Consider the following 14,179-nt stretch of genomic DNA (forward strand, 5'->3'; position numbering starts at 1 on the left):
GACTAAACAAACTGCACATGATTCAACACCAAATCCACAAAGTACAACTATTACACCCTTAAATCCACAAAGTACAACTGTTCCACCATTAAATCCACAAACTACAACTATTCCACCATTAAATCAGCAAAGTACAACTATTCAACCATTAAATCCACAAAGAACAACTGTTCCCACATTAAATCCACAAAGTACAACTATTCCAACATTAAATCAGCAAAGTACAACTATTCAACCATTAAATCCACAAAGTACAACTGTTCTAACATTAACCCCACAAAGTACAATTGTTCCAACATTAAATCAGCAAAGTACAACTGTTCCAACATTAAATCAGCAAAGTACAACTGTTCCAACATTAAATCCACAAAGTACAACTGTTCCACCATTAAATCCACAAAGTACAACTGTTCCACCATTAAATCAGCAAAGTACAACTGTTCCACCATTAAATCAGCAAAGTACAACTGTTCCACCATTAAATCATCAAAGTACAACTGTTCCAACATTAAATCGGCAAAGTACAACTGTTCCACCATTAAATCAGCAAAGTACAACTATTCCAACATTAAATCAGCAAAGTACAACTGTTCCACCATTAAATCAGCAAAGTACAACTGTTCTAACATTAAATCCACAAAGTACAACTGTTCCAACATTAAACCCACAAAGTACAACTGTGCCACCATTAAATCAGCAAAGTACAACTATTCCACCATTAAATCCACAAAGTACAACTATGCAACCATTAAATCCACAAAGTACAACTGTTCCAACAATAAATCAGCAAAGTACAACTGTTCCACTATTAAATCCACAAAGTACAACTGTTCCACCATTAAATCCACAAAATACAACTGTTCCAACATTAAATCCACAAAGTACAACTGTTCCAACATTAAACCCACAAAGTACAACTATTCCAACATTAAATCAGCAAAGTACAAATATTCCAACAACAAAACAAGAGAGTGCTCTTCATGCAACTGTTCCATCTATAGATCAGCATAGTTTTACTGTTCCAACCTCTACAAAACAAAGTTCAACTGTTTCAAGCTCTAAAAAACAAAGCACAACTGTGCCAAGCTCTACAAAACAAAGCACAATTGTGCCAAGCTCTACAACACAAAACACAACTGTGCAAAGTTCTACAAAACATAGTACAACTGTACCAAGCTCTACAAAATATAGTACAACTGTTTCAACTTCTACACAACATAATACAACTATTCCAACCTCTACACAACAAAGTACAACTGTACCAAGCTCTACAAACCAAAGTACAACTGGTGCAAGCTCTAAGAAACAAATTACAACTGTTACAACTTCTGCAAAACATAGTACAGCTGTGGCAAGCTCTACAAAACAAAGTACAACTGTGCCAAGCTCTACAAAACAAAGTACAACTGTTGCAAGCTCTAAACAACATAGTACAACTGTGACAACTTCTACACAACAAAGTACAACTGTACCAAGCTCTACAAAACAAAGTACAACTGTGCCAATTTCTGCAAAACATAGTACAACTGTGCCAAGCTCTACAAAACAAAGTACAACTGTTGCAAGCTCTAAACAACAAAGTACAACTGTGACAACTTCTACAAAACATAGTACGGCTGTGGCAACTTCTACACAACATAATACAACTATTCCAACCTCTAAGCAACACATTACAACTGTTACAACTTCTGCAAAACATAGTATGGCTGTGGCAAGCTCTACAAAACATAGTATGGCTGTGGCAAGCTCTACAAAACATAGTTCAACTGTGCCAAGCTCTACAAAACATAGTTCAACTGTACCAACTACAAAACAAAGTACAATTGTGCCAACCTCTAAGCAACAAAGTACAACTGTGCCAACTTCTGCAAAACATAGTACGGCTGTGCCAACCTATAAGCAACAAAGTACAACTATTCCAACTTCTGCAAAACATACTATGGCTGTGGCAAGCTCTACAAAACATAGTTCAACTGTGCCAAGCTCTACAAAACATAGTTCAACTGTGCAAAGCTCTATAAAACATAGTTCGACTGTGACAACTACTAAACAACATAATACATCTATTTCAACCTTTAAACAACAAAGCACACTTGTGCCAACCTTTAAACATCAAAGCACAACTGTTTCAATATCAAATAAAAGAAGAACCACTACAAAACTATACAATAAAACTGAAAATATACTATTCAAAACTACTTTCAAATTTCAATCTTCAACAACATCTCCAGTTAAGTCCACAAATCCCAAAACAATTTCCTCTTTCCTCCAAACAACTTCAAAACAGACAACAACTAACAATTCAACTCTTTCTGAAAATTTAAAACACGACAAGTCTGATTCTAACTTTTTGAAGATTGGTTTACCAATCATTCTAGTTTTACTACTAGCAGGTCTGATAGTTTTTGGGATTATTTTGCGTAAAAGATTGAGAAATGATGATGAACGATCACTACTCAAATTCCACCAACGGATGTGGCAATATTATAAAGAGTACCATTATGATAAGGATATTCTAGGACCATCTAAACCGGTGTTTAAATATTATCATGACTCAGGGGGTCATAGTGCATAAATTTTGTATACTGTAAAAGCAGAAATTTTCCTGGAGGATAAAAAAAAAATATTTAGTGGAAAAAATATGTTCATGAAATTAAAAACCCACGATAATTTTACCTCCATATAATACCACTGACATTTAGGAAACCATGAAATTAAATCCCCATGAAATCTTATACAAAGACAAAACCATGAAATTTTAACCCCATGAAAATTAATGTTTCTACAGTAGTTATTACAAGTCATGTACCCCATCCATAATACTGTGGAATCATTCATTTATTTTTGTGGATAAAATAAAACTTGCATTTTGATGGGTACTTGATTTCGTGGTTTTGGCAATCTCTGCATACAAAGCCTAAAGAAAATTTGTAATTCATTGAACATTTGAATACAAGGTTCACTTGTAACCACAAGTTCCATGAAAATTGGTATCCATCTAATAATAATGAATCCAGAGTAGTATATTTTCTTGAATCTAAACCAAAAAAAGCCAATTATCAGATGAAATTATTTATATTCTAAACATTCATATATTTGAATTGTATATCCTTAACAAAATATGTTCATGAAACAAATCTGTATGTTTTTTGCCATTTTGCATAAAAAGCTGTATGTATATATATGTATATATTATATTAATGTTATATTTTGAGTTATTCAAAGGGCATTAGGGGAGATTAGTATTGTACTAACTGATTTTACCCTCTTTAAGTAATGTATTTATCATTATTTTGAATACTATTATTATGTTTTCTGGTTTATGACTATATTCTGTAAATCTGTTCATCCCTTCGTTTAATCTCAATCAGCTAACATTTTTGGTTACAGTAGTTTTTCTTCTAGTTGTGGTGTTCCCATCAATTTGAAACAATACAAAAACTCCGTCATTGTTATGTCACAAATTAAAGTTTAAAACCTGATTTTATCATGGTTAACTAAGCATAGAAATGTAATCTTGTTAAATTAATACATTCGCAGGTAAGCAGTTTACCACCAAGGTGTTGTCTCATCAATTACAAACTAATACATTGTTTTAATACATATGTACATCACGATGTACACTTATCAATTTGGGTTCGCTATAAATATTCTGTACTTTTTTTTTCGATGTAGTTTTAAAATATATATTACAAATCTAATTTGCACAAGTATTAAAAAGGGTGTTCTTGAATTCTTAAATAATTTTTATTACATTAAAAAGCAGACAAAACAATACAGAAAGTTGTATAAGAATATTGCAAAAAAATGATTTTAAATTTCTGTAAAGTGGTCGAAATCTAAACATATATAAATTTAAACTACACACTGGAAAGGTCATAACTTATAAATTACAAAATTCAAAATAATCAAGTATTCATTTTACCATGAAAACTTTCGAAGTCTGACAAATATTTTATAAATGATTGTCGGCTACGTTATTTAAAATCAACATTAAATGGTCAAGCCAATTCACACATTTCAAAGTTTCCTTTCAAAAGACAGGCTTATCTCCTTAAGGATATGAAACTGACATTGAAATCAATCTGACGCCTTATCAATTACTATTAAATAGCAAATAAAACATTGATAAGATTGAGAATTATACATTCAAGATGTTTGAACAGTTATTAAACTCATTTTTGACTTATGTGAAATAGTAAATTAAATATTGTTGTGAAAATGAACTTTTAACATTAAGGAGATTTTCATTTAAAAAAAATAACAATGTTCAAATGAATGAACTGCAAAAAGTTGTACTTGAAATGTAACTAGCATGCTTTTTATTGTTGTTCTTATTTTGTAAACTTATATATTATACTATTATCATGTAATTTTTTAATGTGATCATCCTATATATATATATATATTAAGATTTTATGCCATTGAAATATCAAACTATTGCTCAACATATTATTTAATCATTTTGAAGACTCCTTGAATGACTTCAACATTACAGACATGGTCTGCTATCTTCTTCTTCTTTCGTAATTCCCTCCTGTTTAGGAGCACTCGGATGAGACCGATAAATGTTAACAGTATCTGTACATTAAAACACACAATAAATCCTCTGTAAAACATGGTCTGCTATCATATTAAAGGTATGAAACTTATATAAATTTTGAGATTTAAGCAAACAAACAAAAATTTTGTTAGAGATATTTGCCAAATCTAGGTACTGACAGTTTGTGGATATATTTATCTTTGAGGTTGGAGAAAAATTGCATTTCGACGTTTCGGCAATTGGTCCCATCAAAGTAATTTATCAGATTTTGTCAAGTATAAAGAATTGTGGATTCTCAATCCCTTACCTTTAAATTGAAAATTGGTATCAAAGAATATCATTGAATCCACAACTCATAGATTTTTTTACATATTTAAAGCTTAAATTTTTGTTTACAAATATTTTTATGTCTATATATTTTTGAAATTTACTTACGTCAACGAATGATTAGAACGTGATATAATTGTTTTACTTTATTTGAGGTGACTTATAGGTCCATTGGGCCGGGTGTATTACTATTTATCATATATTATATGTTTATAATCTGTACATAATATACACATGTCACTATAATAAATAATTTACTTACTTACTTACTTACATAGAGATATGACTTTATATCAGATGCCAAAGATTTTTTTTAATTATATATTTATCTCTTTTTATTGTAGATTCACAAAAAAAACTTAAATCAAAACTTTCAAAAATTGGCTTCATTGACTAGTGTATATAGTCTTTTGTCTGTTTTATCATGATCATGTATATTTAAATTATATTTTATGCCTACAAGTTGTAAATCATACGGATAGTAGAATTAAATTTGATTGATATAATTTAAAATGTATATATAACACAATGAATGGTTGTTTCTGCATTGTTATAAATAAAGTAACATATATATATATTCATGTTTTATTTTAAAATCGTGGAGAATACTCTAGTGGACATAAAATGTTTTTTAGATTTAGAAAACTGACAATGTCATGACCTCAAGACAAACACTTGTCCATGAACAAACACACTCAAAAATACTTAGTTACTGAGAAACACAAATCTGGTGTGCTTGTGTGTGCAATTCCTGCTTCACAAGTGACACCTGTCCTGTTGCTCAGGGCAAATAATAATTTGACAAACAGTCACACTTTGTGTGTTTCAAATGAGAAAAAACAGGATTGTGGTGGTAATCCATAGTCATGTGTGACATTGATATTCTATAATGGATAAAACAAATCAGAAAAATTAAACTTTCAAAGAGATGTCATCAACTTTACCAACACATGAACAAGAACACTTTGTAAAATATGGTTCCATTTGAGTAGCAACAACCCTCTTCATAAAAATCATATATATACTTTATCAACAGTGAGGTATATAATTCATATTCAGGTACTGCATGAATGTAGCAAGGCAAAAATGGAAAACTCATAATTTCAAAATCGAATCATCTCTTCTTTTGTATATAGTTCAGTTATCAACCAATCCTTATAGATTATCGTTGATTATCTCAACGAGATTGATTTTCTCGCTTGAGCTGGTACAGCGAAAGTGAGAAAAGCAATCGAGTTGAGATAACCAATGATAATCTATTTATCGCTATTTTACCTATGACGACTTTGTCAATTTCATGTCAATTTTGTTAGCAACGCCAGGTGGCCTGCTTAGTTTCTAGTGATAATTTTTCCATCTCAAGCGAGAAGCATGATATAAAAAATTATCACAAAAAAAAATCAAAAGAAAAATGCACAAAATAGCGATAATATTGATAAATTGATAAATGTCAGTCAAGCTATGAGCCAAACTTAATTGTATCATTTGTGTTCTTCATTTCAAGTTCATTTCGACGGATATTTCAACATATTTCCACGAAAAATTTGAATTGTTCAATGAGAGAAAAAAGTGAAAAATAGTTGAAGGAAAAGCTAGCTTCATTTTATTCTTCTTGAGAAGCTGTTGTATTAAATATTGTCTCATACTATTAAAGAAACAAACTGGTAAGAACAGGAGCACATCTGGATCTTATAGGACTGTCAACTGTCAGATGAAAAACCCATACAGGAAGGATATGTTTAAAAATTGAAAAAATCCTTAATTCAAAATTTTGAAATATCAAGAAAGGGTAAGATTAAACAAGTGAAACTCCGAGCTACTGCTCACTGATGATACCCCCGCCGCAAGTGGATAATATAAATAGTGTAAAAATATGCAAGTGTTCGGTAAACAGGAAGTTGTCGAGTTATGAATCTGAAAACGCATCACACGGTATAGCTGACTTATATAAATCCTGAAACCAAATTTCAGAAATCATTGTATTGTAGTTCCTGAGAAAAGTGTGATGAAAATTTTCAACTTGGCTATCATGTGTAAAATCATACAAGTGTTCGGTAAACAGGAAATTGTCAAGTGATCAATCTGAAAAGGCATCACAAGGTACGGCTGACTTAGATAAACCCTAAAACTAAATTTCAGAAATCCTTGTATTGTAGTTCCTGAGAAAAATGCGACGAAAAAATAAATAGTGTAAAAATGTGCAAGTGTTCGGTAAACAGGAAGTTGTCGAGTGATGAATCTGAAAACGCATCACACGATATAGCTGACTTATATAAATCCTGAAACCAAATTTCAGAAATCCTTGTGTTGTAGTTCCTGAGAAAAGTGTGACGAAAATTTTCAACTTGGCTATCATGTGTAAAATCATACAAGTGTTCGGTTAACAGGAAGTTTTCAAGTGATCAATCTGAAAACGCATCACACGGTATAGCTGACTTAGATAAACCCTGAAACCAAATTTCAGAAATCCTTGTATTGTAGTTCCTGAGAAAAATGCGAAGAAAAAATAAATAGTGTAAAATTATGCAAGCGTTCGGTAAACAGGAAGTTGTTGAGTGATGAATCTGAAAACGCATCACATGGTATAGCTGACTTATATAAATCCTGAAACCGAATTTCAGAAATCCTTGTATTGTAGTTCCTGAGAAAAGTGTGATGAAAATTTTCAACTTGGCTATCATGTGTAAAATCATACAAGTGTTCGGTAAACAGGAAGTTTTCAAGTGATCAATCTGAAAACGCATCACACGGTATAGCTGACTTAGATAAACCCTGAAACCAAATTTCAGAAATCCTTGTATTGTAGTTCCTGAGAAAAATGCGATGAAAAATATTCATGGGACGGACTGACTGACGGACGGACAAACAGAGGTAAAACAGTATACCCCCCCCCCCCCCCCCCCCTTTTTTAAAGCAGGGGTATAATTATCTGAATAAGACTTTGATGTAAAAATGGTAATATTTTCCAGACAAAAATAAAGGATTATCAGATGTTTTTATCAATGTCATTCAGTCTGGTATTTTAATTAAAATTATTAAAAAAGAAATCAAGGCACAAATTATTTTTCCAGCAGAGTTATTTCCCTGTAGCTAATAATTGTGATGTTTATCAGCGCAAATGATCAGTCCTAATTTGTATACAAAACTATAACCTATTTGTGTCACTTTTCCATAAAATGTAGAAATTAATTTCATCTATTGGTTTTAACTAGATTTTACAATTGCAGCATTATGCCAATTACATTGAGCAAATTCAACTTTGCCTTACAAGGGGAGATAACTCAAGATAAACTTTGTACTTCATTAATTTTGTTATGTATCAGTGACACTATCTTTAATTGATAGCATTTTGTTTAAGTTTGCATATAAACAATACAGTTCCAATAGAAACTCCCTTTGCGGCTAAAACTGTGCCACTTTTACTATGAAGTTTTGTAATAAATTATATCATAAAATGGAAAGTTGATATGCACTACCATTTTATACAAAGATGAAAACATAGGGTACTTGTGGCATATTCTCCACATTTATATGCCCCTCGCTTCTTCATGTTGATAAAAAAAAAGTTTAAACTTATACTAAATTCTGTATTACCCCTACATTCATTTTTGGCCTACTGCAGAATTCAATTTTCACAGCTAACATGTTTTAGAATATGGGTGGAATCAGAAAAAATGAAGATTTTAACATATTGGGGCATATTGTTTCCCCCATTATATTTAGGAAAGTAAATTAAATGTCAAACCAACAAGTTCAATACCAGCTAACTTGCAGCCAAATTTCATTTTGATATCTTGTACCAGCCAAAAGTTTTATTAAAAAAACATGTCAAATTTGTCAGGAGTGTGACGCTTTTTGTGTGACAGGATTTTTTTTTAATAATTTACATGTTGAGTAAAAATTATTATGATGAATGCATGTATATGAAGATGGTTTATAATCATTCTTCAATACTAGGTTTTGTAGATTATAGATTGGTGTTATCATTGCACAAATATTATGTAAATAAATATACATTGTGAAAAGGTATGTACCAAAAATTAATATTGGCCAAATTGGATAATTTCTAAATTAAAGTGTTATGGTTGTATTTTAAAGGAGTATTTGTGTGTAAAACTGGTAAGTATTTATTGTATACATGTATAAGCTATCCATAAAAGGCTATACAGACATCCTGAGGTGCATAATTCACATATTGGATTAACTTCTATACAAGCACCCAAAAATGTCAGGAGTGTGACAACTGTCTTTAAACATGTACCAAATTTATATAATGCTTTTCATCTTACATTGTTATTTATTTTTCAGAAGCACCTGTTCCATAGAGAAGAAAAACATGTATTGCAGCTGTGATAATCTAAATGTTGAATCTACACACTTGATTTTTAGATGTCAGGAGTGTGACACTTTTTTTATACATTCAATGACATTGTTTAAATTTTAATTACATATTCAAAAAAATGATCTATTGTTCATGTGTTGTTACTTGGTGTCAAAATTTTGATAGAAGAAGGTTAGTAAATACAAAATTTAAACAATATATGTCATTGAATGTATAAAAAAAGTGTCACACTCCTGACATCTAAAAATCAAGTGTGTAGATTCAACATATAGATTATCACAGCTGCAATAAATGTTTTTCTTCTCTATGGAACAGGTGCTTCTGAAAAATAAATAACAATGTAGATGAAAAGCATTATATAAATTTGGTACATGTTTAAAGACAATTGTCACACTCCTGACATTTTTGGGTGCTTGTATAGAAGTTAATCCAATATGTGAATTATGCACCTCAGGATGTCTGTATAGCCTTTTATGGATAGCTTATACATGTATACAATAAATACTTACCAGTTTTACACACAAATACTCCTTTAAAATACAACCATAACACTTTAATTTAGAAATTATCAAATTTTGCCAATATTAATTTTTGGTACATACCTTTTCACAATGTATATTTATTTACATAATATTTGTGCAATGATAACACCAATCTATAATCTACAAAACCTAGTATTGAAGAATGATTATAAACCATCTTCATATACATGCATTCATCATAATAATTTTTACTCAACATGTAAATTATTAAAAAAAAATCCTGTCACACAAAAAGCGTCACACTCCTGACAAATTTGACATGTTTTTTTAATAAAACTTTTGGCTGGTACAAGATATCTAAATGAAATTTGGCTGCAAGTTAGCTGGTATTGAACTTGTTGGTTTGACATTTAATTTACTTTCCTAAATATAATGGGGGAAACAATATGCCCCAATATGTTAAAATCTTCATTTTTTCTGATTCCACCCTTATGTTGATTAAAAAAAAAAGAGAACATATTCTATATATTCAATAATTTCATGAAATTTCAATAGAATTGCCTGCTGGTTTTTGATACTTTTCTTCCAACATGTGATAAATGCATTAATATTATATATTTTTTGATATATATGTTATGTGTCAAATATGTCAGGAGTGTGACAAAATCCCAGAAATGGATGCTTTTCTAAAAAGATGATTACTTTAAAAGTGTAGCCTATATTGGTATATTTTTTTTGCTGATTGTTACCAAAAGTTGCGTCTTTAATGTAATGGTGTTTTTGTTAATATTCTTAAGTAATTTTTTTCTGTATTTAAACTTTTATAACCAGGTCATTCATAATCTGCCATACATAAAGTGCTAAAACAGGATTTTTTTCAAATTGATGGCGATAATGTATAGAGAATTTGGTATCCAAATGTTCCTTAATCAACCTGGCATTAATAGGAAATATGTTTATGCTTTTAATATATTCTTAATTGATGTAAATCATGTGTATATGTTCAGTTGTATTTGTTCAAATTACTAATTTTGTTAGTTATTAAAAGTTAAAATTATTCTTAATGTCTTAATGCTTTGTCTGGACACTTAAGTTTCATAAAATAAATGATATGGTGAATGTGGTGAGACAAATCCTGAACCCCAAAAAATATGTTTATTTTTGACCATGCTCGTCACACTTTTGCCTCATTTTTTCTGATTCCACCCATATGTAACATTCTCAAGTTATGCCTCTATGAGATGAAACATTAAAATCATATCTGGGAACCAGTGTATAAACAAAACAATTAATCTATGAACATTATATATCTCCCAAAACGAGGCTTGGGTTGAGAAACAGTTATATTTACAAAGTGAAACCTAAGCTTTCTGACTGTGACTAACACAATACCAATAGTACTGTTATCTTTACTCACCCCAGAAGATATATCTGTTAATGTTTGTGTTAGTATGATGTTGAATACAGCATGTGACCGACTACTTTCATTGTTCATGTTGGTGGCAGCGACGGTTCTGGATTTGTTTCCTTCACTCATAAGGTTGTCAATGTCCTGTACAAAATATAAATATGTGTAGACTAAATACAGTTTGTGCAAACCTATATGCTTGGCGTGTTAAGTCAAAATGTTGCATCTAAATTGTACTATATTTATCAAAATCAGGAAGAATCATTTCCAGATCTGCCCTGCATGGCCATCGATGTATGTAAGGTACTAGAAAAATTCTGGCAAAACATGTATAAATGTAAGGATGCTGTTTTATGAGTAGGGGAAATAACCCTCTAGCTAAACCTCCAACCTGGTAAACTAGGGTTATTTGTTTATTGTTTTCCTTTCAATAGAATGATGCCTCCTAAGGCTTATGAGTCTAATCTACCTATAGGTTGACAAAAACAAGATAACTTAATGAGATTTTATTGTTTGCTTATATTAAAAAACTGTGATCAATACTCTTATATGCCTTAGGATGGCATATACTTGTAAATTTGATGTATGGCATGTATGATGTGGACATTCGTGAATTAATATATTGTTTAGTTACTTGTTAAATGATTGTTTCTATATTGTAATTCTTGAATTTTTTATTCTATAACTCTTCTCTTGTCATATGTTGTGATGTTACACTATTGTTTCAGATAAGGGTGAAGGTTGGTACCTAATAACAATGTTTTAATCTTAAGCATTTGTTGCCACCAGTCATAAGTCAGGAATCTAATAATCAGTAGTTGTGGTCTGTTGATGTGGTTCATAAGTGTTTCTGGCTTCTTCTTTTTTATATAGATTAGACCGTTGGTTTTCACTTTTGAATGGTTTTACTCTAGCCATTTTTGACAGCCCTTTATAGCTTGCTGTTGAGTGTGAGTCAAGGCTCTGTGTTGAAGACCGTACTTTGACCTTTTATGAATTGAGACTTGGATGGAGAGTTGTCTCATTAGCACTCATACCACAACTTCTTATATCTATATAGCCTGAAGCAATGGACTTACTTCAAAAGATGCTACAGCTAGTTGTGACAAGCCATCTACATATGGTCCCAATATATTGTGTTCTCGTACTTTTAAATTCTGCTTACTTCTGAAAAATCATTACAAAATAATGTAAAAACCTTGAATCTTCGACACTTACCGGTAACCTGAGAATTTGTGAAATTTTTCAACATACAACAACTACTTTTCTTTTGTTGTATCAAAACATTTCTTCTTGTGATGTCAAACTGTCAGGGGAATGACTGGGATGTCCAGTAATATGTTTATTCATTAAGACAATAAATAATAGTTAACTCTGTGTGTACATAGACAAAAGCCTGAATATCTTTACAGCAAAATGCCTTGAATGTGTAGGTAAAGATAATATCTTTGGATAGCTTGTTTGTTAGCTGAACATGAAATCATTATAAGGTTAGGTATGCCAGCCTTAATTTAGAGTAGTCAAGTCCTACAGACAGATAGAATGGTTATCTGTCGGACTAGTCTACTATTTACAGGGGATAGCATACCTAACTTAAGAATGACTTCAGGGTTTAGCTACCAAATGAATTACAGTTACCTACACACTTAAGGCATTTTGCTGTTACTATACAAGGATAACAGATGCTTTTTAAAAGGATCATGTCCGTAAAATTATTCATTTTGAGCTCTCAATCTTCTGCTACACAATTTTAAAATACATCCTGATATAAGTTAACTTATTTCTCAAATTCTGTTTTTTCCATCAATCAAAATAGAGTTATCCTCCTTTATATGTGTTTGAAAATCACCTTTGGCTTCAACCTTAAGAAGTAATAATTAAACTATTTGATGGATTAACTAATTAAACAAACAGACACATTTTCAATTAATCTGACTTCTTGTGTTTTAAAGTCAATATTGGATGAAAAAATCGTAGAAAAAAAATAATCTTCCGACGCTTGATTAATTACTGGACAACAAATTGTAACTAAACTTTCATTTAGCAAGGTTCAACTCACTGAAGTCTAAACAAAATCTAGAAACATGGAAATTAAATTGTCAAATAAGGCTGACATGGAATTAATCTCTTTTGATATTAGACTGTCTGGGCAAATAAAACATGTTCTTTCTTTTTTTCAATATTTGATTCATTAATTTAATTAGACATCCTTGACTCCTACATGGTTCAAGTAGTTATAAGAAGATACATGGAAGAACTTATACTGTAAATTCAGAAATTATGGTGATATTTGCATTATAGAGAAAAATAATTAAAACTCACATTTAATTTTTTTTTATATGAATAAAACAGGTCTTCCTCGATATTGCAAAAATTAAAATGAAATTTTGGTTTAAATAAATGCATGCAATAATATCTGAATTTACAATATTCATTAATGGCAATTTTTGTCCTACAGGAAACTATTGGATTATGAATTTTTGAACTTGTAACTAATGACTAAGTATATTTACAACCAATATCAAACAAAAGCTAGCTTTGTAAAGGAGAGAGTAAAAAGTTGAAAATAAGCTGAAGTTTGCAAAATAAAAACTTATCTTTTTCATAACTCATCCCTACCAGTAGATTAAACATTGATCCTTTATGCACGTATTGTTCTTCTGACCTCCAATAAAACCTACCCTTTTGGATCTAACAGATCATGAACTTTCTCATTATAAATTTCCATATATGACACTTCGACCTTGACAGCTAAACTTTCATCATCACAGTGACTGTCAATCTTAGAAAACATGGCGTTACAAAGTCGTGGAATGATACCATGCCCCGTATCCTGGAATGTACCCATCATAGTATAGGATTTCCCTGAACCTAAAAATAGAAAACATGGCGTTACAAAGTCGTGGAATGATACCATGCCCCGTATCCTGGAATGTACCCATCATAGTATAGGATTTCCCTGAACCTAAAAATAGAAAACATGGCGTTACAAAGTCGTGGAATGATACCATGCCCCGTATCCTGGAATGTACCCATCATAGTATAGGATTTCCCTGAACCTAAAAATAGAAAACATG

The 14,179-nt window shown here is 31.0% G+C and overlaps 1 protein-coding gene across 5 annotated transcripts in view; it reads right to left on the bottom strand.

Annotated features, from left to right (window-relative positions):
- Positions 1–13,969, bottom strand: part of LOC134690720 (kinesin-like protein KIF13B) — a 111,015-nt gene extending 97,046 nt beyond the window's left edge. For all 5 annotated transcript variants that reach the window (XM_063550748.1, XM_063550747.1, XM_063550750.1 and 2 more), the window contains exons 1-3: positions 13,784–13,969; positions 12,182–12,269; positions 11,112–11,246 (exon numbers count right to left, since the gene is read on the bottom strand). In XM_063550748.1, the coding sequence (XP_063406818.1) occupies positions 11,112–11,246; positions 12,182–12,269; positions 13,784–13,953 (393 nt within the window). In that variant the 5' untranslated portion in view covers positions 13,954–13,969. The remainder of the gene's footprint in view (positions 1–11,111; positions 11,247–12,181; positions 12,270–13,783) is intronic.
- Positions 13,970–14,179: the final 210 nt, after the last annotated feature.

The sequence above is a fragment of the Mytilus trossulus genome, chromosome 11 (genome assembly GCF_036588685.1).
Source record: "Mytilus trossulus isolate FHL-02 chromosome 11, PNRI_Mtr1.1.1.hap1, whole genome shotgun sequence".
NCBI classification, from domain to species: domain Eukaryota; kingdom Metazoa; phylum Mollusca; class Bivalvia; order Mytilida; family Mytilidae; genus Mytilus; species Mytilus trossulus.